General features: G+C 43.4%; 3 protein-coding genes across 7 annotated transcripts; 2 read left to right on the top strand and 1 right to left on the bottom strand.

Moving 5' to 3' along the window:
• Window positions 1-1,551: 1,551 nt before the first annotated feature.
• trip6 (thyroid hormone receptor interactor 6) lies at window positions 1,552-7,934 on the bottom strand. 3 transcript variants are annotated; one of them, XM_070854586.1, is made up of 11 exons: window positions 7,854-7,934; window positions 7,361-7,407; window positions 5,199-5,424; window positions 4,924-5,027; window positions 4,700-4,813; window positions 3,997-4,590; window positions 3,671-3,767; window positions 3,378-3,547; window positions 3,069-3,247; window positions 2,860-2,980; window positions 1,552-2,467 (listed from the first exon to the last, which is right to left on the bottom strand). In XM_070854586.1, the coding sequence occupies exons 3-11, from the start codon at window positions 5,413-5,415 to the stop codon at window positions 2,336-2,338; spliced, it is 1,728 nt and encodes a 575-aa protein (XP_070710687.1). In that variant the 5' UTR covers window positions 5,416-5,424; window positions 7,361-7,407; window positions 7,854-7,934; the 3' UTR covers window positions 1,552-2,335. The 3 variants fall into 3 exon arrangements, with proteins under 3 accessions (XP_070710687.1, XP_070710689.1, XP_070710688.1); XM_070854588.1 differs by having other exon boundaries at window positions 3,671-3,764; XM_070854587.1 differs by having other exon boundaries at window positions 5,199-5,421.
• Window positions 7,935-11,661: 3,727 nt separating this feature from the next.
• Window positions 11,662-16,553, top strand: bcl6b (BCL6B transcription repressor). 2 transcript variants are annotated; one of them, XM_070854580.1, is made up of 12 exons: window positions 11,662-11,772; window positions 12,082-12,159; window positions 12,283-12,497; window positions 12,810-13,058; window positions 13,211-13,333; window positions 13,528-13,711; window positions 13,876-14,087; window positions 14,184-14,290; window positions 14,427-14,516; window positions 14,596-14,726; window positions 15,300-15,437; window positions 15,546-16,553. In XM_070854580.1, the coding sequence occupies exons 3-12, from the start codon at window positions 12,289-12,291 to the stop codon at window positions 15,684-15,686; spliced, it is 1,584 nt and encodes a 527-aa protein (XP_070710681.1). In that variant the 5' UTR covers window positions 11,662-11,772; window positions 12,082-12,159; window positions 12,283-12,288; the 3' UTR covers window positions 15,687-16,553. The 2 variants fall into 2 exon arrangements, with proteins under 2 accessions (XP_070710681.1, XP_070710680.1); XM_070854579.1 differs by having other exon boundaries at window positions 14,382-14,516.
• Window positions 16,554-19,360: 2,807 nt separating this feature from the next.
• Window positions 19,361-25,530, top strand: slc16a13 (solute carrier family 16 member 13). 2 transcript variants are annotated; one of them, XM_070854757.1, is made up of 7 exons: window positions 19,361-19,452; window positions 19,647-19,804; window positions 21,965-22,208; window positions 22,855-22,998; window positions 23,110-23,366; window positions 23,705-24,236; window positions 24,948-25,530. In XM_070854757.1, the coding sequence occupies exons 3-7, from the start codon at window positions 21,980-21,982 to the stop codon at window positions 25,172-25,174; spliced, it is 1,389 nt and encodes a 462-aa protein (XP_070710858.1). In that variant the 5' UTR covers window positions 19,361-19,452; window positions 19,647-19,804; window positions 21,965-21,979; the 3' UTR covers window positions 25,175-25,530. The 2 variants fall into 2 exon arrangements, with proteins under 2 accessions (XP_070710858.1, XP_070710860.1); XM_070854759.1 differs by having other exon boundaries at window positions 19,361-19,456; window positions 19,651-19,804.
• Window positions 25,531-26,196: the final 666 nt, after the last annotated feature.

Here is a 26,196-nt window from a genome sequence, read left to right as displayed (position 1 = left end):
TTCTAGTGATTTAGTGTAGCACGTTCATAAAGTTTGGAGACTTACAAGAGATACATTTAAACAAGAATTATAAAATCCAAGCTGAGGGTCTGAGATATCCTCACTTTTTCTCTAGAACACTGGGGCCTACATTTCCCATGCTGCAACTCAGTTTCAGATTGTGTCAGACCCGTCCTGTCTGGTGAATACTCTTGTTTTTCAAACTCTACACCCCATGTTAACTGAGGTTTTTTGCTAAAAATTTGCGTCCCAAGCCAAAATTACCCTGATGACATCACTGTGACATCATTAGGGTTAATTTTTCCAGACAGGACATCAACTCTCTGTGACCAGTAAACCTGATATGCAAAAATCGATGGAGTGCCCCTTTAACACAACTGACAAACACACCAGCTGACTTGTTGACATTTTAATAATCAATTACATTACTACAACCTGTATTAGGAGGAAATCCACCCACATGCGCTCCCATTAATGTAACTAACCGCCATTTCTACTTTTACAACCTGTACATTCGGTACAAAATGGCCTCCTTCCTCTCAGTGGACAAAGGTCCGCTGCAGTACCGCGGGGTTTTGATCTACAAACTCCAATTCACAGCATTTCAAACTGCACACACAGTAAGGAGGACAGATGGATGCCTGTGCAACAGAAACAAAACAAAAACAATTCAAAGACTATGACACAAGAGTTGGCATGGGTCAGGGTTTTCAAAATGACACATTGAGCACAAATGAAATGGTAACCTTGATGATCAAAAGCAGGTTAATGCTAACACAGTACATACATCATAAGCTAAATTAAGAAGAAATGACAAATGTAACTCTGAACCGTTTTTAGCATGATCAAGTTCTGTCAAAACAAACAAACAAACAAAAAAAAAAAGAATTCACAGACAAACCCAGTTTCAAAAAAAAGGATCATTATGAAACTGAACGACATCCTTGAGGTAAGGCTTTTAAATTTGTAGCCCTTTAAGTTACACACGTACAAAATCAGGACGGAAAGACAAGAGGTTAAACACAGTCGTAACAAATACTGGAGCTCCAAAGTCTCAACAGAATGACAACTTGGCCCTCATGAGTGCAAGAATGAACAAAAATCAAATCCGCAGTGAAGAGTTGTATTTCAAAGTCACAGTTTTTTTTGGGGGGGTTAAAACGCGTCCACTTTTTTTTTTTCGCCCAATGTAAATAATCAACAATATGTAAAAGCATTTGTCAAGTAAATCTATTTACCAAAAATACGTTTAACTTGAGTATAATTTTCATACTTTCCCCAAATGTACAAACTCTTCACACGAGGCTCAAGCTTCACACAGTAGGTGATGTTTTCGGGCCTCGTTAAGTTAACCAACACCCTGTTTTCCTTAGACAGAAGAAAGCGTTTGACTTCATTGCACCGTCGTCTTCAACGTAACAGTCAAGTATCGACCAACAACAAATGTTAAACAAACCAAAGCAAGATTGTTTCTTAGACATTCAAAACTGTTATTCTGAATGATTAAAACAATTTCATATTAGATTTCATAGCTAAATTACATGATGTTGTAGTGTTTGAATGTAGGAGAGATTTGTTCAAGCTGATGTTGTGCTAGCATTTAACGGAAGCGACAGAAAAAAAAAAACAAACATGTGGTTGCAAAGTTAACTACACATTCCTTTCGTCTACAATTCTCGCGCTATGAGGCTACTTCTCTGCAAAGATTCACCGCACTGAAGGCTACATGCTCTCTAAAACAGTTTTGAACAGTTTCACTGCCAAACCAAACCAGCCTGTTATGTACAGTCACAGCTGTTGTGTAATGTGCTTTTAATATGCTTGTTTGGAGACAGTTCTGCTCTTTGATGTTTAGTGTTTTACAAATGTCTCTTGTTTCCTAGCCTAAATCGATGATATCCTTCCATACTTTCATTGTCTCTGACAGTAATAATAATGTGCAAGCTAATAGTAGAGTACCTGTGTGAATTAATGGTAAGTGGAGCCCAAGCTGCCTGCAGGTCAGGCCACTGTTGTGCGAACATTGAGCTAAACATGAAAAATGGGGCAGCTGCGTACCGAAAAAAGAAAAAAAGTGTGGTAGGACTTTTGAATGTAAGGAAACTAGTGAGGCATCAGAACTTAAATCAGGAACACAGACAATTAAATTACAGCTGGACACCAGCAGATGGAGCTATAGCAAGGTTTATGTTGACTCATAATCAAAGGGGAGAGGAAACAAAAAGGCTCTGGAGTCAAAGCTGGGGCATTTCCTGTCTGTGCTATCAGTGATGTGTAATACGCTGACTGCCCGTGGGTTTGACAGAGTGAGAGGCCTGAAGACACGAGAGGTCTGTTAGCAGTCGGTGGAGATTTTGGCGGAGAGGTCCTGGATGCGGCGAGCGCTGCAGCTCTTACACAAGATGTGGCCGTCCAGAGGGTAACAGCCTCGACCCTCCCCTTCAGAGGACAGCAGGAGACCACATTCCTGATGATCACAGACACTTCGGTCAGTTCAACCTAACACTCACACATGGACTCAGCCCATAGATATATGTAACAACCTAACAAATCCAGCTAATTTGGGGCACACTTTATATGTTTTAATATATGCAAATTCTTGCATATATGTTGCACTAACTGGAGTCTTATTAATGTGTGAAAGAGCTACAGAGACTGCTTAAGTCAGCTGTGTAAAGGTCAAAGCATCACAGGTCAATGGTTAACTGTGGTAATGAAGCCTGACTAATAAAATATGGCTGCTTTGGCTCATTTACCGATCTCCTTCTTACTAAAACTCAAAAACCCATCAAATCAACAGGTTTATGGTATTTTGTGTTGTATAATTCTGTCTGATTCAATTTCTAAAAGCCAACTCACCTCACAGATGTAACAATTGACATGGAAGCTGCGGTCCAGAGCCACTATCCTGACCGTCTCCTCCTGGCCCTGTTCAGGCATGATGGGCTCACCGCAGACTGAACAGCGGGGCGCGTACTTCCTGTCAGGGAGAACCGTTGTCGCAGTTAGTGGACATGCCTGCCACTTCATGGAACAACGTTAATCGTGGTGTTTGGGCCTCTTGTTACCTATGAAAGTCGTCGATGCAGTGTATCTGGGAGGTTGCATCCACGGTGAAGGGCACCCCGTCCAAGCAGCAGTTACAAACCACACATGTGAAACAGCGAGGATGGTAGGCTTTCCCCATGGCCCGCAGGATACGGTCCAGGATGGGCTTGGAGCACTTTGAACAGCGCTCTAATGTACTCTGGCAGGAAAAGTAGAAACAAGTGTGTGGATCAGAGTGGGAATGACAGAGCAAGAGAAAATACAATAAATCTGACCACAAAAAAGTAATTGGGATAAAACTAGAGTCATATTGTTGCTCCTTTACTTACAATGTAACAGCTCTCACAGTAACTCTTCTTGTCGAGGGCGTAGAACGGTTGCCCTCGGAGACGGGCGTGGCAGGTGATGCATGTGAAACACTCCACGTGGAACACCTGCTCCATGGCGATACAGCCACTGCCATCACCGACCACATTGTCACCACACCGGGCACAGCGACCTGAAAGCAGAAGGTTGACGTCGGAGGTTAAGATGTTGTATATCTCAGTGTGTTTTGTTATGAATGCTGGACTGCGGGGTCTGCAAAGTCAGAAATCATTAATGCAATGAGAGGAGATCGTACCAAAGTAGTCCTCTACAGGGGGGTGGTTCATATCATACACCAACTTCTTGGTGAGTCGCTCCAGCTCTTCCTCGGGCCTGGCTGTTGCTAAGCCCTGCTTAAAGACAAGAGGGTATGACAATCACACATGTAACTGGAAAACCAAAAGACTGGGAACAAACCCTTTCGTGCTGGTTACTTTGACATGTATGGTATTTAAGGGCTGGGTATCAAACCTTTGCTTTTTTGGGACAGACCAAATGTGTCAACAAAAACATGAAATGTTTGGGTGTGTTTGGTTAGATTCATAATTTTGCGTACTTTCTACATACTGCATGTGTCCTTACCTTACTGGACTGATAAGCAGGACTCTGTGGAGGCCCGGACCCTGTTTGATTATTTTCCATCCCTCTCTTAGACAGTGGAACCTGGTTAACTCTTCCTCCAGACCCTGAGCCGCTCCCCATGTAGCCTGCCTCAGAGTGCATCTCCTGAGCTTGAGAGCCGGGATGCGGAGGGTACCAGCCCTGCTGACCTGTCTGACTCTGGGGAGGGGGGCGGGACACGTGCTGGCGAGGTGGGGGTGGGGTGTAGGCCTGTTCAGCCTGTCTCCCCGTCTGAGAGTAAGTGACGGGCTGTGCTGTCTTGACCTGGACGCTGAACCTGGGCCCGGTGGGAGTCGATGCGGTGGTGTAGGAGGCTGGGACGGGCTGAGGGTAGGGCTTAGGGGTTGATGAGGAGGAGTAGTAGTCCTGCTTGTGGGAGGTGGAGTACTGAGGGGACTGGTGGTCGCTGGGGTAAGGGGGTGCTGGGTGGTATTGGCTCTGGGGATGAGGCGGGTAGCCCATGGATGGCCGACCCTGAGGAGGGGCTGCACTCTGGTGTGCAGGCTTGTAATGATCCCCTGAGAGGTATTTGTTGTAAGGCACATTGTCGTACAACTGTGGGCAGTCAGAACATAAGAGGCAAAGGTTTAAGTTAACTGTACTCATATGCACTTTCTCATTACAAATAGTAGTACTTTAGTTTCAGTAAGGTGTGTTGTCCTACTTGTGTGCTGGAGTCCTGCGGGTGGCTGTCCAGATCAGCGAGCATACTGGTGAGGGAGTCAATGTCCGCATCGATTTTGGAGTGATAGCTCGCTGGCTTCTCAGGACCACGGTGCTTCACAGCAGAACAGCATTAAAAAACATGTTAGCTGGAAGTCCGAATAAAAGGCATATAAAACAACACAAAGGTGGGTTTTTTGTTTAATCAGCAGAAAATGCGCCCACCATCAGCTCGTAGCTGTCCATGTGAGGGCTCCAGGTGCGCTCTTCTTTGGGACCGTGAGGAGGGGAGTAGTAGTGATCGCTGGACGAATGATGAATGGGCCCACCTTTAGGTTAGAGAACAGACAGCAAAATATATATAGATACCGTGCACGTGTTCAGTGCTAATGAACAGATGCCATTAGATCAGATTAGTGGAAGTAATGTACCCAAAGGTACATTTTTCATTTACATGACTGCCATCACTGAGTCCAGTATGTGACATGGGGTCTTCTTACCTGTGGGTCCAGTAGCCATGTACCGGTTGGTCGTCATCCCTCCTCCTCCTCCTCCTCCTCCATTCTGGTCATAGGCGCCATATTTTGGCCGGAAGTCGGACATCCCCTTCTTGTTGGGGGCTCGATAGATCGCCGATCCGGCAGAGTGGGACATCTGGGGGACGGCTCGCTCTGGGCTATCCAGAGTCCTCGGTGGAAGCCAGGTGGGACCGGACATGACAGGCTTCTGTGGTCAAAAAGAGATAGGAAAATGTTTCCGTCATGTTGTTTATTAATTAGTCATTTGTACTTATTGGCCCGTTATATTCAAATAAGTCTATGTTTTCAGCATTTATCCATAACTTGCATGAGCACAGATGCAGCTGTTTATGTCATGGGTAACCAATGGAAACTAAGGGATGCTTCAGACTGTTTCCTATGGCAACAGGGACACACAGACTGAACAATAGGCTCCTAGTTGAGGGGCAGGAAGAAAGCAGCTAGTCTGAGCGGGCCGGGGATTTCCAGCAGACTCACATTGCCCTGAAACATGTGCGAGTGTGTGTTTGTGTACTTCGACGCAAACAGTCGTGCAGAAGCTGTCCAGCACACAAACACACAAACAGGTGGTTACCTCTTGCCTGTTATCCTCCACAATGCTTATTGTCTTTGGGTGTTTACACACTGGTATCATTGATTTCCAAATGAAGCAGCGACAAAAACAGGGCAGGAAATGTTGTGTAATGATATGTGTCTGTATCCAGTGACCACCTGGCTCATAACAATATATTATGTATTCTCTGTGGGACAAATAACAACACTGTCGCACACAGCTGAGCCGACAAAGTGCTGAATTGCACCTGAGGGCCTTCATCAAGATACTAATCTTTAAGGAAAAATCTAATTGATATATGTCACAGAGTTTTATTTGAATTCAAGTGTCCCAAATGACTGAACGAGGACGATACTTAAAGGAAGCAAGCGAAGGGTTTGTGCTGATTAGTCCATGACAGATTTAATCCACTTTTAATAATGGCTTTACTATTTTAGCCATTTTATTGGGGGAAATAAGCAAACAAATATTGCACTTAGAAATAATAGTTGAATAATCAATTCTCAGACTCACAGACATGCAGCAAAGGACGTGAGCTTAACTTTGAGCTGTTATGGCTTTTTTGGTGTGTTTGGCATGATGCCTGAATGGTTTGCAAGCACAAAGGAAGTCAGTATTGTAGTGTCAATGTGGAGAAATGAATAACCCACTCAGATTGATTATATGGGTCGTGTGGCCATCATAAGTCCTTGTTGGTAAGAGGATTATAATGATGGATGATGTGGACATACAGAAATACAATGCTTGAACGTGGCATTTAAGCCTTCAGGTTTCTTTTAAGGCTTTTATTCCTTCATCATTACCATTTGCGGGGTTGTTATAGTTACCAGGCATTATCGGCATGGACCTGACATTTCACAGAGGCCACGTGGAGGAAAGAGTGACCACCACCTCCACCGTGGACGTGATTTAAGCTCCTGTCTGAATCCGGATGAGCACACACTCAAATCCGCGGATGGCTGGGCCAGGAAATTAATCTGAACGGTTTTAATCACTCCGTGTTTTAAAGCCAATTGTGAGATTTTTACGTGATTGAAAACACTAAGCTACAGTATTCGTCTATCTATTAGCTCGGCTGGACCTCTCGCTGGATGAAAAGGAGGTGTAGCAGCACATGAAATGTCAAAGTTGGTGACTGTCACCAGAGTCAAGCATGTGGGAATAAACAAAGACAACTTCCGGTGTGTTGACAATTCAAAATAAAATGTCTCTACTTAAAGCGTTTCAGCAACACAGACAACTGAATACAAATAAAGCCAGGAAAGGTTCATTAATTAACATTATTCCCATTTACTCCAGCACTCTGATGGTAATGACTATTTTTGCTATTCTGCAACAATTTATGTATTTTCATGCTTTTATTTTGAAGGTATGATCATCTGGTTAGCTTAACATTTTTGACACATTTTAGCCTTTAATGTGGAGATATGTGCTGGTTAAATTTAACCAAATCACAGGGAGACAACATGACTTAAGTCAACGTGGCGTAAAAAAATACCATAAAACACCGTTTTCATCGGTAAATAGCATCTCCAATCAACATTAGCAAGCTATTATTAGCATTTCCTACCTTTTACAGTGGCTTTACAGTTTGTCTCCTCGTCCCTTCAGTCTCATCTACAAATCAAAAACAATACAAAAATGGTAAAAGAGGACAGAGACGACACATTAAAGACACATTAGACACACAGCTTGGCCGTAAGGTTAGTTCCGCATTAACGTCTCGTACAGATTGAATGTCCAAATCTGTCCCTTTGTGCGTCACGTGTGAACAACATGCCTCTTTAAGTAATAAATCAACCCGTAAAGAGGGATAATTAGCGATAATTCACTTTAATAACAGGCTTGTTTACTTGTTTTCCAGCCTGTTTTGAACTCGAGCAAAGCTCGTGCCTTGCCTCCAGGCTAACTTCACCACCACCGAGGAGGAAACAATGAAATAACCGACACCTACCGCCCGAAACGAGCCGCACAAACACGACCTGCGGCTCTTTGAAACGCTCACCGCTCAGTGAAAGTTATTCCTCGGTAACTTTCTTTTAGCTTTAGCGTCGTTAACCTACTTTGTGACGGATCCTGAGGCCTTCAGCAGCAGCAGCAGCTCCTCACTGCATACCCGACCTGTGACGTAGCTGCTGCTGCTGGGTGTGTGTGTGTGTGTGTGTGTGTGTGTGTGTCAGACCCCCCACCTCTCTCTCTCTCTCTCTCTCTCTCTCTCTCTCTCTCTATCTCCACACACACACAATTTTAGAAAATAAATATACAGTAGAGTCTTAACAGGAAAATGACATATCCATAATAACCATAGTAATAACCATAATAAATCTGAAATGTAAATATCTAAAGAAGAAACCCAGATTTTTGGGCTGATTTTCAGATGTTTTGGAAATGCCAACTTCAAACTTTAAAGTTAAGAAATATTTTTGCCATTCCAGATATTAAAATAAAGCTTGATACAACAGATGAAAAAAAATAAATAAAAAGCATAAATATGTATAAAAATGTCAAATATTAAGTATTGCATATTATATTGCAGAGTTGATCCCATAAGTTATCCTGTACCAGACACATACAGTGTGATAAATGGAAATAACACCAAAAGATGGTTAAACTAAATATGTCTGGTAAATATGCAGTGAATATATTATTTAAAATAGGGCTTACTAGGGTCTGTGAGGATTGTTGACATTTGTTCATAATTTCATGTGCTAGCTGTGGTTTTGATCTGTAACACTGTGTCACTGTTACAGTGAACATATTTATTAGAAATATATTATTAGATAACTTTGATCTTCTCAAATGACATTTTTGTGCCCTGAATAGAGAGTGAAAGAAATACACTGTATATGCATGTTTATGAATATGAAACATCAAGATGCATATTGATGTTATTATGTTAAGGTTAGGACGTTATTGAGCCTAAGATATGAGGTGAAATAAAAGCATACATTATATACATATGACTATTCTATATACCTCTATGAATATAAATAACATAAGGGTTCGAATTGGTGTCATCACATTAAGCTTAATATGCAAACTATGAAAACTGGTGAGCAAATGTGTGCCTAACATTATAAAAGTACAGTATCCATTTAACATTTTGGAGAAAAAAAACGTCTCTTAAGCAAATATTTGAAACTCAAATGATGCTAAACTGAGGATAACTGAGCCGTATCGACATGAGATGTGCTTCATTTCTGTATTTGGCATTAGCTAAGTTCGCTTTATGCTTAATTCTTAGCTGTAAATGTAGCAGCCTCTTATTCAGCCCACAGAGTTTGGTCTTAATATCTACATTTTCTCTGTTGTTTATCACCCGACAAGCAGCAGTGAATATGGAGGTCAAGTCCTTGATTTATTATTTTGTGGTTCATGAGATTTGGGTCAACTGTCTCTCTCCCTGTCACCCCCGCCACCCTCTTTCTACCTCCTCCTCCCACTCCACCCAGCACAATGTTGGAGGCCCACTGCGTCCCCAAAGGCACTTCTTCAAAGGAAAGGTTTCATAACCTGATTATTTATTCTTTATTTCCCAGTCTATCTCTGCCAATAAGTGGACAAACAAGTGAGGCGGCTCCCTGGGATATCCCTGCTTCCTCCTGCTGCTCCTCCTTCCAGCAGCTCGGTACCGTTTGCCCTTATAAGTCCAGAGTGCTCTGCAATCACAGGAAGAGGCAGTTTAAGCAGATCTGTTATTGCTGCCGGAGCCATCAACGCTTTGGCACCAACTGGGGAATTTGAAGTCAAAGCATGGCCTCAGCCCATACATTATCAGATCAACAATATGGTTCTGTCCAGGCAACCAGGAAACCACAAGGCAAGGGGAATCCCTGCCTTTGTTCTGTTTGATCAGAAATGACACTTAAATAGACGCTGAACATTTGATTTTCTGGTGAAAACCTGCTCATTTTTCTTCTTCTTCTTTCTTCAGTGTGATGTTAAGAGGTACCAGCTCCGTATTTTATCAAGAGGTCAGTGGGTCGCTGATGGGCACTGACAGACGGGGTGAGATGCAGGAAGTCACTATGAGTGTTGCCAAGCTTTGCCAACGGGATGGACTCAATGGCTTCCGCCCATTGGTGAACCTGTTTAGTAATGTTCTCACTTTTCCTCAACCGCCCCCCCCATCCGTTCTTCTCACAATGCCTGGAAGTAGCCGAGACCTACATCTCCCTCTCTGTTTTCTTAATCGTTGTTTTCCTTTTTTTCCCCCTTCTTTTACAAAGCACACAATTGATCCAACCACCATCCAAACAAATAAAAGCACAAGGACACGCACACGAGCCCTACACCCTGTTTACTTCCGATTCACATTTTCAGAGGATTTATATCCAAACATGGTCATGTTGTCTGATTTTTATTTAATGTTCGACATGTTTGCTTTTCATAAAACTTATCCGCTGAAGATATTTTATTTTCTATTTTACAAGTTGCAGCTCTAAAGGAAACTAAACATGCATGCGGGTCCAAGCACCCAACACTTATTTTATTATCATCATTTTCAGAGAAGTGTCTACTGGTTTATTGTAGATACTGTTCTCTGCAGTTTAAAAGGATTCAGCCCAAATAAAAATAATTTGATTAATCAAACGTCCACTTGCATCATCCTGCAATCTCAGCCTTTAGTACATGAAGCTATTATCTATCCGGAGTCAACCATAAGGATTCCCCTCCTTTTGTAAAATACTTTGATTTAAAGGAAATACAGTTCATAGTTCACTTTTGCACTGCCTCAATTAACTGTCCTGTGCCCGGTTCTCTGTGAACCCAAGGCTGCCCTGCGGATGAAGTAACTTTCCGCTTGTTTTTTAGTTATTCGTGACCTCTGAGCCCTTGTCCCCTCGCTCCATCACCCCCCCGCGCCCCCTCCATCTCCATTTCTCCTCCCTTGTCTCCTGCTCACTTTATTATTGACGGATGTCCTGCGCAGGCGTTTTCATCCATGTCTCTGAGCAGCTTTGCAGGATGCATTCAGAAGTTTGCATGTGTGTGTGTGTGTGTGTGTGTGTGTGTGTGTGTGTGTGTGCGCGTGCGTGCGTGTGTGTGTGGGCGTGTGGGGAAGTTCCTGCACATCTGTCGGCTGCATTTCTCTCAGCCAGGGCGGGGTAAAGGTTGTTTTTCACCACCAGGAGAAGGTGTCTCCCATCTAGAACCATCGATTTGGTCTCGCTTCCTTCCTTTTGGTCCTCATAACACAACGCCTCTGCTCTCAGGCAGCAAGCCAGAAGCTTCCGGACACTGTTGTGGATCACCTATTAATGCCCATCTACCTGAACTGGTCAACTCAGCAGTGACACAGTTTCCCTTTGAATACCATTGCTTACCACATTAAAGAGCTATCCTGAGAAAATTAAGAAAATGCTTAAAAAAATCATGTAGAAAAATCTGTGTAAAGCTTCTTTAAGTGATAAGATTGAATCTGAATCTCAGCGATAAGAGCACGGTTTGTTTACCTAACAACAAATTGGTCTTCCAGCTTCCTCTCAGATAGTTTCCTCAGTCCTGGAGAGGGGTGAAGGGATAGGAAAGCGTTGGTGGGGGAAGGCTGACGCTCTGTGGCTTACCCCTGGACTGACAGGCACGTACCCCATCTCCCCAAGGGTCCTCATATATATTTTTTCAGCGTGGCACAAAAACACACTATGCTTTCCTGTCATTACTTTGCTCACAGCTATGGGGGTTTAGACAAACTAATAGGCCACTAAAAATACTTGGAGCCCGGGGCTTGGGCCAGGGCTTTTCCTGCGTACGCGTGGGCCATTGAGGAAAGAGGAAACGAGCAGCTCTGCTTGTATGGGGGCTTCCTGCACAACATTATAAAGAGCTCTCTCCCCTTTGGCTTCCCCTCACAGTGCTGTTCAGAGCCAGTGGAGGCTGCGGGTGAGGCCCTGCTCCACTTCTTTGACTGTAGACTGAACACTGGGCTGAAGGGTTTGACATCAGCCAGACGCACGTTGGATCTCGTCCCTGCTGGTCGGGGTAAGCTGGATGATGTTCTTTTTCTCAGCATATTTACATTTTTAATGGACTGTCTGATGACTTGTTTGTTTTGAAGAGGAGGTGTTAATGATTTTGTCAGATGAGGATGTCCATACTTTTTGATTTAAATGATCATTGAAGGCCTTATGAATGACTGAATGTAGATTTTTAACATTTAATGATTTGATGAGCTCTCAGCAGTTAATACTTTGCTGGGATTTTCCAAGTACCTTGATATCTGCTAGCTTAAATATTCATGATAAAGAAGTGTGTCAGGTGGATATTTGTTATTTCTTTCCCCCCATGTAGGTACGAGTAGGGAGCTGGTCTCACCTAACGGATGTGTCTGGGACACTCCAGTCTATTTATTCCATCACGTACACATAGGTAAGTCATTATTGTGCGTGATGATTTTAAAACTCTGTTCATACATTTATTCAGATTGTCAGTTCATGCATTGTGAATTCCAATGATGAGCACTGCTGAGTTGTTTCATCACCTTTTGTACAGACACAGATGAGCACGATGGAACTAGTGGAGGGATACAGGGCGGACAGAGTGCAGGAGAGGAGAGCTGAGGGATACGTGAAGGAGTTCACTCGTCACTCCAACGACGTGCTGCTCAATCTGAACGAACTGCGGCACCGCAACATCCTGACTGACACCACCCTGGTCGTAGGCAATGTGCAAATGCGGGCGCACTGTGCTGTGCTCGTGGCCTGCAGGTTGGTGCAAAGACAACACAAAGTAGTCCCTCTGAACTCTCTTAAAGGAGTCTTAAGATTTTCTTTGATTGGTGCAGTATTTGTGTGTCACAGCTTTCCTCTTTTCCTCTGAGTGACTCATTGTTGTTTGTCCTTTTAATTTTGTTCATTCGTTCTCATTTTCTGACGCCTTTCCTTCACATTTTCCTGCCTTCCTCTCGGGACATCCACTCTCCTCTTCTTCCCATCCCTTCCTCACCGTTTCTGCTTTGTCCTTTATTTAAAGCACTACAACTGATCCACACATGTCTGTCTGTCCCTCTCTCCCCCAAGTGGATTCTTCTACTCGCTGTATTCCCGCCGTGCGTTGCTCCAGGGGCATGGAGGCAGCGGGGAGCAGCTCATGACCGTGTCACTGCCCGACACTTTGGACCCATCCAGCATCTCCTTGTTGCTGGACTTCATGTACACCTCCCGCCTCCCTCTGACACCAAGCATCGTCACCGGGGTGCTCACCGTTGCAACCTACCTGCAGATGGACCACGTGGCCGATACCTGCCGGGACTTCATGCAGCTGCACTGGTGAGGGACTGGAGAGAACATCTGCTGTGCATGCACATTACTGAGCCATAAATTAAGACGTGAATTCAAAATACTTTGAATAAAAAAATACAAATTGGAGTGAATATTGCAGAATTTGCACTTGGGTGTCTGATAGGTTCTTTGTTTTTCAGCAGGGAGAATATGAGTGCGAGGCACCCTCAGCTGGAGCTGGACTCCAGGGTGTCTGTAGCCTCTGTGGCCCCCAAAGGAGGGGACCTGCCCAATCCAGGACCCCAGAGATTCCTCCCAACAAGGTAGGAGAATCATCTGTGCGGCTGAAAATAAGTAAATGAGCTAAAGGTGGCAGAAAATGCTCTGTGGGTGTGACTCTGACATTTGGTAATAGCTCATTACTTTTCGTTGGGTTTTGCTGCCTCAGTTTATGTTGCAGATCTTTGTCTGTTGACAGCTTTAGCACATTACAGCACTTCCTCTGTTTCTCCTGCAGGGAAGTCGGGGGCTCTCTCAAGCCAGGGGCTTTCCCGACCTCCCAGCCCGGGTCAAAGGAGTTGAAAGGAGACCCTGAGTCGCCCCTGATGGGCACTCCGACTCCATCTCCGGACAGCCCCGCCCGATCCAGCTGCCAGCCAAACTCTCCTGCAGAATCCAACACCTGCAACAAAAACCTTGTGGTGAGTTTATAGGTTATCAAGCATTTTCAAGCATATTAAGCAGCATATAAAGATTCAGATTTAAAAAGTTCATTTTGATGCAAACACAAGGAGCCCTAAGACAGTAATAGTTTAATTTTACATTTAAATTGAAGTAATTAAGCAGCTTTTGTTTATTCCTCCAGAGTGATGTCAAAGCCACACCGGACCCAAAGGCTTGCAATTGGAAAAAATACAAGTACATCGTCCTCAACCCTCTCTGTGCAGCCGCCACGGTGAAGGAGGAGGAGATGGAGGAAGCACAGAGTCACACATCACCCATTGCTGACAGGATGGGCTCGACACCCAGAGCACCAACAGAGGCGTGGTCTGGGGAAGTGCCTGGTCAGATTGATAGGTAAACTGGAATAATGACAATTATGGGACGAGGAAGGGGGCATTAAGCCATTTTAAGTTATTGCAAATGTGTGATTATGAATCGTGTCTTCACCAGACAGGGGCAGGCCTCCTGCTACGAGGGTTCTGGCCGAGCCCCTCCCCTCGGGCCACCCCCCTCTGTGGATCACCTGACAGTGAGTCCCACTCACAAGGAAGGAACAGGTATAAACCTCTTTCATGCTCCATAAATATGACCTTCAAATGCACCATGACTTCAATGTTTTCTCATTCAAACTGTGTGCTCGTTCCTCAGTCTCACCCTGCACCATTTTCCCAAATCTGCACCCCCCTGATCCAGAAGCTGCCCAACATGCAATCAAGCGAGAGAGCTACTATGTGCCCTATTGTTATTCAGGCAACCTTCAAGGAACCAAGACTGTCTGCTCCGGTGAGGCTATGAAAAAAACCCTGTCTTTCACTGTCTTAGTGTAAAAACCCACACCTGACGCTGACCTTTGCCCCTGCAGGTGAGAAGCCGTACCGCTGTAATGTGTGTGGCGCCCAGTTCAACCGCCCGGCCAACCTGAAGACGCACTCTCGCATTCACTCAGGAGAGAAACCTTACCGCTGTGACACCTGTGGCGCTCGATTTGTCCAGGTGAGGCTTAACACGATGGCCGTGTGCTTGGGGAGATTTTTGCACTTCCTCATAAAACAGGTACCAGTTCATGCAAGCAAACACTGTAGAGTTTCCTCTTGTCGTAAAAAAGTGCTGTAGGTGCCTGTAAGGCATAATAACCATCAAACTGAGATACGTTTTAAAGCTGTCCGGCTTTTGAAGCACTTGATCCAGAATGCATAAAATGGTTTTATTCATGATTTAATTAACTACAAAGGAAAAGAAATCATCTTCACTAACTAGTTTTGTAAGAATAAAAATTTTTTGAGGTTTGGCATAAACCCCCCCAACTCTGCTAACAAATCATGTAATTGGATTTCAGACGATTCTTTAAAGCTTCAAACCAAATCACACAGAGAAAAATATGTAATGTAAGCGGGTCCAGTTTAAAGGAAAATAACTTTAATGGTTTTTTGGCAGGAACCATATTGTACCTGACACCAGGACTTTGTTTTACCCTACTGCATCAATCTGCGACGTCTTAGATGCCAATCTTGTCTTGCCTGGTGCTTCAGCTGGTTTGTGTGTCTCTGTGGTTTGTCCGGGTGTTAGGTCGCCCACCTGAGGGCCCACGTTCTGATCCACACGGGGGAGAAACCTTACCCCTGCCACACCTGTGGCACCCGCTTCCGCCACCTGCAGACCCTGAAGAGCCATCTGCGCATCCACACCGGAGAGAAGCCTTACACTGTGAGTCAAGAGACGCTCACTAAAACACAGCACGCAACGCACAGAATATCCCTTTAACCATCCCGCCACGAGCCTGCCCGTTTGATGTGTGGACCCCTTGTGTTTCAGTGTGAGAAGTGTGACCTGCACTTCCGCCACAAGAGTCAGCTGCGTCTTCACCTGCGGCAGAAACACGGGGCCGTCACCAACACCAAGATCCGCTACAAGGTCCTGACGGAGCCCTACCAGCCCATCCTGCAGGCCTGCTGAGGACGTCTGACCTTTGGCCGACCCTGGTCAAAATATATGAATAACACCTGAAGCTGTCAGAAAATGTGAAATTTGGTGAATGAATGAGCTCGTGAATTTTTAATGATTAACAGCAGGTGTTTGGATATGAGGGGATTATTCATAACTTTTAACAGTGTAGTTAGACATCACTTAGAAGAAAAAGAAATCAACATTTACAAATAAACTCCAAGCTTCAACATGTTGGGGAATGAGGTTTGGATTTTGGAGGTAACACAATGCATTTATTTGCATGACTCTACAAGGTTTGCTAGAAATCCTGGGTGGCTTTTCTGAGATGAAGTTAAGAGAAGTGTTTTTGAAGGTTTGTGAAGGGGTGGAAAGAAGGGAACAAGACAAGGTAGGAAGGTATTTTAGGATGTTTCGTACGCTGAATTTTGAAGATGAGTGAGCATGTCTGCGTGAAAGATGAAGCAAGTTTTACGAAGGTTGGGTGGTGAGGTTTTGAGGTAAATTCTTATGTTTGTTTTAAGCCTGGAGAAGCACTTAATCAGTGTTAAGTTACTGACATTTTCTTTGTAAATGTGCATTTAACTCAGATTTATCTTAACCTTGGGGCCTGGGGCCTGCATGAACTTTAAAAAGAAAAAAGTATGCAGTTATTTCTGCTTTTACAGTCCAGCAGGTGAAGGACTTGGTTGTCTCGTGCTGAGCACTAAGTACAGGAATTAAAAGATATATAGTTTTTTGACATGAGCAATTTAAACAAGATGATAGTAAGCAATTGGATGATTGATAATAATATAACATTTGTATGTTGTGTTAATTTGCTGGACAAAGGTGGTTTTTTTTACAATTTAAATTAAATCATTTTTTTTACATCAATTGGAGGTTTGGTGTTCAGCGTCTCATTTAATATCACACTCTGACATACATATAAACATACGGTGAAGCTGTTTCTCTGGAAATAAAACATAATGAATATATATATATATATATATATATATACATATTATATTCTAATATGAAAATGGTGCTGACCAGGCTACACTGGTCACTAGTCATGCCACACTTCCCTCCTTCAGCCTTTCTGCTCCCTGCACTTCCTTCCGCTCATTAACTCACTCTTTCTACGCATGAATCACATCTTCTGTTAAGTCAAACCTGTCCCGCCATTTTCCAGATCTTGTTTTGCTTTTCTTTTCTCAGTGCTTTTGTGGAAACAATGAAGCAGAGGGCACCTGTTTCCTCCAGGTTCCTAATGCTGTACTCACACTACCAGCCGGCAGCCCATGTGTGAGCTCGCTGGTGCTTCCTGAAGGTGAAGAGGAGGCCGAGGGAGGGGGGATTGTGGAGGGGCTGCAGACTCCTGCTGAACTCTCCCACCCTCTGTCATCCCGCTGCTTCCTGCTCCCTGATGAGTTGTGGCTAGCCGGCCTTATTGTCCGTGCCTCAGCAGACAAACATTGGAAGTTTAACGGGACTTTCCAACCTTCACCCACGCCTCCCCCGTCCCTCCATTAGAAAAACTGAAGGTTTTCCCCTTCATCAATTTGTGGCAAGTGACACTCCATTAGGGGTCTCCTCCAACATCAGTTCACAGAAGTCACTCAGAGTTTGTCAGAAACGAGGACCTCTGTGAGGAACATGATTCAGGAAGTGAATATTACGTGGGAAATTAGTGTCACTTATTTCAGGAAGTTAATATTACTGGAAACCTTTCAGTGATTTCCCTCTAGATTAGCTATTATGCTTCAGTGTTAAAGGGGGTGTTGCACTGGACTACATTGTACTAAGATATTTCTGATTTTTTGTCCTAATTAAACACATGAGGAAATCAGGACATGAACATTTCTCAACTAAATGTGCTGAAGTATTACAAGTAAAAGTACTCGCCCTGTCATACTATCATACTTTCATCACTGCTGATTAATATGTGCGTAACATTTTTAGGTCAATATAAAGCCAACTATGACTTTATTTATGTTCATAACAATCTATACAGCTTTCTGATCAATGCAGTGGAGTTAAAAAGTACAATATTTGCCTCTAAAATGTAGTAAAATGAAAAATATAATAAAATAGAAGTGATACATTCAAATACAAGTTATACAAATGCTATATTATTGCACACATCGGAAATTAATTAAGCCATCTATTAATTCATGGACACAATCATCCTTATAAAGACCATCCAACAGGAAGAGAAATAACCGACCAACAGTTCCTCTGTTAGACCTTGTGGCTGCCTCCCTCTAGTGTCGGACATGTGGAAACCCCATGGAGCTGTTCACCATATTAAACCAAGCCGGGTTTAATGCGGTCACTCTTTGTATGACATTTGCAAAATACGCACATTGACTCGTAAAACCATCATTTAAATGTGACCTCTTCGATATCTTGGCGTGTTTTGTTGTGCGCTGCAACCATGTAACTGTGTGGACTCTAAGGGGTGATCATAGGGTGGTTGTAATATGCGGAAACTCAGTTCTCACAGCTGAAGACTAAAGCTGGTGACCTTTGCCCTTCATCTGTGCATTTAAGTCATAACTCAGCAATGAGGAGGAGACGGGTTACTGAGTTTCAATCCTTTGTTGGACAAGTCTGCTCCTCTTGTGCCTTTTCAGTCGAGCAGAGACCCAATTCAGCAACATTTTAGGCTTCATGAAAGTTTGACCACACAGGCTAATGGTTACAAATATTACATTCCTGCTTCATTTTTGACAAAATACCCTTATATTCTGGAAGATAAATAAATATAAATACTTACTAGTGGTAACATACAAGATGGCCCACTTTTCAATGTACTTTTGACCTACTGTCTGATGAATCAGAGTCACAATAAATACCAGTTATTGAAGCACTGTTGCAACATAATGCATTCATCGGATGGCGGCCTGTCTGCCTCCTGGAGTTTAGTCTAAATGATTAGTTGCAGCAAAGTTATGGTTTACACGGCTGGTTAGATGTCAGTAGAGTGAAACTGTCAGAACAATCCACCAAACCAACAATAGAAAATTTGACAGTTGTATCTGCAGAGACAATGGATTGTTGAATGAGTTGAATATTACTCACTGTGCTGTATATAAACACAGAAGTAAATACAGCCGTGTGCCGTCTTATCAGTGCGCAGGAGGTCTGTATGCTGTCTGTCTGTCTGTCTGTGTGCTGATAACCAGAACTAATATATAATGGCATCATAACTGATACGGTATCAGTTGTACATTTGTTATTTGATTTTTTTATCAATCTTTTTTTTTTTATCATGTGTAAAAGGTATTGTTCCCAGTGTGTTTTCTTGTCTCCCTTGTTATACAGCAGTTTGTTCTTTAAAAATTAATAATAAAGCGAAATAAAACAAAATAATAATAATAATGATAATAATAAAGGGCCTAATAATTGGCATCTTCTGTGAAGAGAGCAGAGAAAGAAAACAGCTATGAAACTTGTAAACAGAACTTTTTTCTTTTTTTTTTTTTAGCTAAATTGAACTTGTCGACTTATTACAGGACTTAATATTGAAGAAGAATATGAAGATAATAAAGAAAGAAAGAGAGAAAAGCTATTATCCTCTAGTGTTCAGAGCTGACTGGGCTGATAAAATTAAAAATGCCATTATGCAGGCTCGCACACTGCGCATGCGCGTCACGCCTCCCTCCGCGGTGACCTTTGAACTTGGCCGCAGCAGCCCACGGTGGAACAGACTTGGTGTCATGTAGCTGTTTGGCTCCGTGGACTTGGACACTGGGGGCCATGTGCTGGCACGGAGGAAGCCCACACAGCGACGGTGAGTGGTGTCAACTTATATTAAAGTTCCGTTCATCAGTCTAAGGTTTCAGCCTGTTATGAAACAGTTAGTATTTCATCATAATGTCACTCACACACTTTATTATTTAGCATTAAAAATACATTATCATTATCATTATATAGCCAAACGTGTTTTTATAACTCAAACATTGTGTTTTGCTGTTTCTAATACAGCTAGCTGTGGCGGCCACTGCGCATGCGCCGCGTGAAGCTACGTCAATCACGTGTGATCGGAGGGAGGCTACGTGCACAGTTTCCCCGTGCGCGTGCTCACCTGTGTAATCAATCACTGGGGGCTGTTTCCATGAGGTGGAGCCAGCACGTGCTTGCAGGTACGTACGTACACCTTGTTGTCCACGTGGTAGGGCATGCAATCAATCAATAATTATAATCAATACATAATCAAAACTTTTGTCAGAGAGAGAGCAAAGAGAAACTGAGTTGAAGATAAAATATCATAAAAATAGAAAAGGATAGAGAGGAAAACTGTCCACACTATATGTACCTTTCACAGAGCTATTATTTCATACACTAGTGTGATGTATAATAATACTGCTCACTGGCACCATGTTTACTTTTATTTATCCAGTTTACCTCATGATTGTATTTTCTTATTTCTCAGCCTCAAAGTCTGAACACTCATCCAAAGCCTTCTAGCCACTGCTGTCAATACATTTCTGAGTCCTTTTATTTATTTATTTTTGTCAGTAAAATTAAAATCTATTGGAACAAACCTTTTTTAAAAAACACCATGTGTTTAATAGTATAATATAAACTCCCTCCCACAGTTTGACCTCAGTGTCTTCAACAGTAGCTGCAGCCCTTTGAGGCACGTTTGTGATGGGATTGGTGAGTTTGGTCCTTGTGAATAAAACTGACTAGACCACAGCCTTTCATATAAGAACGATAAAAGTTAAGAATGCGAAATTGTCTGTATGAAAATGTTTGTGGCTGGCAAAGTAGAGCAAGCTTGCAGGCAGCAGTTCCCATATTGGTTGCTCATAGAAAATAATTTTTTTTTTCATTTTTGTCAAAATGAAAGTTAAATACGCATCACGCGACCCTCGTGTGAAACCCTGCTTTGCCGTTCAGCTTTTGCTTCCCTAAAAATCTGATGTTTGTGGATCTCTTTAAGCAGGAGGGGGGGGTCAAACTCTACAGCACACATGGAAATGCAGCACAGATGTACGTAAAAAGTGTTCAAACCAACATGGGGTCGAGCTCTTGAGCCATTGTTGCATTTGCTGAAGTTTTAGTTTTAGTGCGTGTGTGTTTGAGGGAGTGCTGGGCCCAAAGAAGTGAGTGGCATTCAGGTCACATTTTTAACTCACTGTAAAAACTACAAACTAATCCTGCTCAACCAGCAGCACAATTAATCACAATTCTGGTCAGATTTTACATTTGTGTATTTATAGCTGTTTGTATGGAAATAAAAAGTGCATTTTTATGATCACTTATTAAGTATTCACAGTTACATACAAGAGTATATTTTTAGATATATTTTATATATAGAGAGATATTTTTTGTATATTTTTTAAGAGGAGTGAGCGCTGTATGTGAGCTTAAAGAGGATGCATCATGTGATCGGCCTTTTACTGTCAGCAGCACGAAATGTGCTTAAGGAGTCTCTTTCTCTTCAGAAAGTTATGTCAGGCTCATAGTGTTCATGTAGTGAAGCAATAAAATGTGTTTTTTAAATGACTTGTAGACGGTGATGATACATGCTGATATAAACTAGAAGTAATGTGAAATTTCTGCTCTTTTTTTACATATTTGAATATTTGGCTATGTGTTATTGATGCTGGAACTCTATTTGATTTGCATAAAATGTCTAGGTATGAAGTTAGTTGCTGTAAAAATGGAGCTTTTGACACAGTGAGAAAATTAGACCTCACAAAGACAAAGTCCTGGTTAGAGAGAACATGTAAATCTGCTTCTGACTTTCTAAATAACCATAAACCATAAATATCTAAATGGTCTCAGCTTTGCACCAGATTTAGAAAAACACAGATGTGCATTTACATAGTGGCCTGTGTGTGGCTAATAGAGGTCATATGACTGCATTAATGCTACTTAAATGGCAGAAATAAGCCATAAGACATCTAGTGAAAGTTGAAAGTTGATAACCGGCTTTCTTGGCTTCTGCTATTGAACATGCAAATATTTGTCCATAGCTGATCCATTTTTGCCCTTTCATCAGCAGCCATTATCAGGCTTCACCTCTCACCTATATCTTGCTCCTGAATGAAAGCCAACTTGTTAAGCAGCCTAGTCACACTTAGGTGGCCTGTGGGAAGTTAATCATTATGGCTATTGACAACCGGAGAGGGGATCTGGGACTTCTGTTCCACATTGTTGCTTAAGGCGAGCGCTGTCACTCAGGTTTCCTCAGACTTACGGTTCATCTTCATGTTCTTGGTGCTTGCTTCCTCTTCTGAGCTGCCTTCCTCCCTCTGCTTTTAAACTGACCCGCTTTCATTTCACTCTTACAGATAAATCTCTGAGTCATGACCAAGCTGGAGCCCAAAGCAGAGAGCCAGCGCGATGAAGCCGAGGGCCCGGATGGAGGCTGGGGCTGGGTGCTGGTCGGCGCCCTCTTCGTCAGCACGAGCCTCGTGTTCGGCCTGATGCGCAGCTTGGGGATCTTCTTCGTAGAGTTTGTCCAGTACTTTGAGGAGAGCGCTCAGGCCATCTCCTGGATCTCCTCCACGGGCCTGGCAGCACAGCAGTTCTTCAGTGAGTCACTGTGTGTTAAACTGTTCTGGAAACAACTAACAATTAATTTCACCACTGATTAACGCATTTGACTTAAAACAGAGAAAAGCAGCTTGATAAATGATTGAAATTAGCCAGTTAACAATTATTGACTATAGAGGGATTTTTAATTTCTGCCTTGTGAAAAAGGGGTTGCAACTGATTAATCCTTTAATGAGCACCAGTGGGTCGCTCATTACAAACTCAGACTGTTCAAACACACAGAGTTTCCAAAGACTCTAGATATGTCAGGCTGAGTTCAGATGTGTTGAAGTAATCCACATCTGGAGGATTTAATGTGATTGACAGCCCTGACAAACGCTGTGTTCTGGGTTTGAATACCATCATCAAGCGTCATATAGCTTCAGTGAAGAGCTGGAACAAACTGATGCAGAGTATAAAGGACATTTTGTAGAATAAGATGATTTAACAACTTGAAAAGTACTTCAGGGGAAGCAAAAATAGAGAGCTGTGCATTATAAGTTTAAATTGAAGACGACCTTAGTAGAATTTTGTCAGGCGTTCTCGTTGGCATACGATAAAAACAAGACTGATTCACAGCGCTCTGTAGTTGACTGCGTCTTTATGCAAAAGAGGCCCGACTAAGGGAGATTTGTGTGTTTTGCAGGTCCGCTGGGTGCAGCTCTATGTAATGCATACGATGCCCGGGTGGTGGTGATGACCGGCGGCTGTCTCGCTGGACTCGGCCTCATACTTGCCTCGCAGGCCACCTGCCTTGCTCACCTCTACCTCACAATGGGTCTCATCTCAGGTAACACTTCACAGTCACAGCAGCTCATGTTTGGTTACCCTGGTTAACAGAGTTAATCGCAGGTAAACAAAGTGACCTCTCCCAGTAGATCTTCCCTCTCGTCTCCTCCAGGTTTTGGCTGGGGGCTGGTCTTCACTCCCATGGTAGCCACAGTCATGGCTCACTTCACTCGCCGGCGCGCCCTGGCGTTGGGACTGGGCTTCTCCAGCATCGGGCTCTCCTCCTTCGCTTTCAACCCGCTCTTCCAGCTGCTGGTGGAGATGTACGCCTGGCGAGGGGCGCTTCTGATTCTGGGGGGGCTCAGCCTCAACATCGTGCCCTGCGGGGCTCTCATCCGGCAACGGCGGCGCCCTAAAGTCGCAGCAAAGGTGGGATGAGACCACTGTCTTCATCTGTTGTGCCAGCTTATAGACACACTGCTGGGGTCAGTTTGAGATGATAACACAGTGTTGCCCTTGAATAACCCTTAAAATCACAGTATTAAAGTCGTGTTGTGTGTAACCGAGAAAAAGTCCCTATGAAAGCTTAAAAAATCTATAGAGAACATTGAAAAAGGCTTGATGGATTAAGTGATTTTTGCTGTGACTGTCTTCCTACTTGTTTGGGGAAAAAAAGATGACTTTACATTTGAGTTGAGACAGGGATGCTTGATGACAGATGTTAAGTGAAGATGAGGCTCAACATTTCTATCTGTTCTTCCCCTCAGGTGGATTCAGAGAGTAGGTCATCATGTGCTGCAGCGCTGCACCGCGTCTCCTCCTACCTGGAGCTGTCTCTGCTCTTGGAGAGGCCTTACGTCACCTACACCCTGGCCATCACCCTGCTTAACGTCGGCTACTTTGTGCCGTATTTCCACCTGGTGGCCCACAGCCGTCAAGTTGGCTTCTCGGAGTACCAGGCCGCTTTTGTCATGTCAGCTGCTGGTGCTGCGGATATTTTTGGCCGCGTAGTGTCAGGCTGGTTCTCGGACCTGGGTCACTTTCGGCTGATTCATTTAATGAGCGTGTGGACAGCGCTGGCAGGAGTGTTCATCATGCTGCTGCCTGTGAGCTCCTTGTCCGGTTCCTACTCCGCACTGATGGCGATCAGCCTCCTCTACGGCTTGTGCTCCGGGGCGCTGACCTCTCTGGTCTTCGCTGTGATTCCTATGATCGTGGGTGTGGGGCGCATGATGGGGGCTCTTGGGCTGCTGCAGCTCATTGAGAGCAGCGCAGGACTCCTGGGGACACCTCTGTCAGGTATTAGCAGACTCGGATCGTGCATAACTACACCTCCCAATATAGGTCATGTCACCGTGTCTCATGTTATCTAAAGTAACCAAAGCCAGTCCATAAACACAAGTTAACTCATTGGGGCTAAAAGCGGTCAAACATTAAACGGAGTAACCAGGGTCAGAAAGTTCTCTTACCAGTTATTCTGTTGTTGTAAGTTTTTCTTTTAAGCCCTGACATACACCCAACATAACCACTCAGCTACACATTATAGACAACAAAGTTAGTATAGAATTTATTAAAGGGTCACAGCACCACACCACATTTCTTCATCGTAGACAGTTCATGTCTTAAAGCTTAAAGCATTAAAAAAAAAAAGTGTATTTACACATTAATTTGGACTTTTCAATACAGAGTAGTTTAGATCAAATGTCTGTGGTTTATCAAGACATTTTCATCACTGACTGGCTGACTGACGAATGTATGATAGTAACACTAAAAACAATTATGATGGCTCTGCTCCAGCAGCACTTAATGTTATTAGTTACACACTTGTTTAGCAAGTAGAGATATTTGCACAGCACAGATTACTTGATAGTAAAAGCCCCAAGTATGTAATCAGGGCCTCCTCTGGTATACATTGTAGTGAGTGTTTTTCTTAGTTAACATGACGCTGGCTTTATGCACTTCATGTATGTTCTGAATATTGTCTCTTTTCTCCCGTCTCTATATCCTAAGGCTGGCTCAAGGATGTCACGGGCAGCTACGTCGCTTCCTTCGTGGTAGCGGGCAGTTTCGCCATTCTCAGTACGCTGACCATGGCCAGTCTGCCTCACTTCTTCTCCCGCACAGATCCGCTGGCTCCTGACAGACGCTCCCTTGACGACAAAGATAAAGGTTTACAATCAGAGTTGGAACAGATGAATAGTTTGCCTTCATACACGAATCAGAGTGGAGCTGAATGATCCGACAGGTGAAACGATCGGTCTCAGTGACCCGCAAGACCGTAGAAATGAAGGGCACAAGAGTCATACCCCTCAGTCCAGCCAGTAAAACGATGGCGCCCACCTGAAGACTCCTTCAGGTAGTATGCTGCTGCTCGGGTCTTTGTTTTATACCTCAGAAATTCAGAGCCAAGGTGAAGAAAGAAGCTTACAGTGAAGACTGTGTGGCCACTCACTTCTTCACACTGTTACACTTGGTCACCTCAAACATTTAGGCCAGTACTGTTTTCCTAAAAGGACACTCGCGTGTGTGTGTGTGTGTGTGTGCTCTGCATGCACAGTTGGCCGGCATGAAAGATAGGAACTGTGAAGGAACACGTGAGGGTTTTTTTTTGTGTGTTTGTTGTCATTATCACACAGGCAAATTAAGTTTGCACTTTATGCAAACTAAGAAGCAGAAATATTTAAGCATATTTAAAGTTGCACAAAGATGATTGATCTTTAATTTTCACTACACTGTTAATCTGTTAGTTTACTGTAATTAAACTGAAAATGAATGTCTAAGAATGTGAGAATAAGAGACTTTGAGAACTCAAGGTCCTCAAAGTGAAAAATGAAACAGGACTTATCTTGAGTCCCTTATCATTTAAACTAATATTGTGCCTTATTGTTGTGTTTTTCCCAAATCACAAATTATCGTTGCTCTTTACACCACTGTGTAATTTCTGAATGTTGATTTACAATTGAAAGAAACTGAATTTGTTATTGATCAGCAGCACCTCTCTGTGCTGCACACTGTTAACACTGATTCACTGAGCTCACCAGCAGCTCCAGAAGAGACACCAGCACCGTTTCCAGCAACCCTCCTTCAGCCTCAGGACTTTCACTTTCCATCAGTGCGTTTTATCGCTGGGCAGGGTCACAGGACTGATTTATTCCTCAAGTGCATTTTCTGATCACTGCTCGCATAACCGCTTTGGACTTTTTGTAAACCATAAACCAAGACTGTGCACACAAATCAGAGGTGTTTGGCTGTGAGAGCA

This window comes from Pempheris klunzingeri, chromosome 23 (genome assembly GCF_042242105.1).
Source record: "Pempheris klunzingeri isolate RE-2024b chromosome 23, fPemKlu1.hap1, whole genome shotgun sequence".
NCBI classification, from domain to species: domain Eukaryota; kingdom Metazoa; phylum Chordata; class Actinopteri; order Acropomatiformes; family Pempheridae; genus Pempheris; species Pempheris klunzingeri.
The sequence above is the reverse complement of the archived record's forward strand: the minus strand, read 5'-3'. Positions and strand labels throughout refer to the sequence as shown.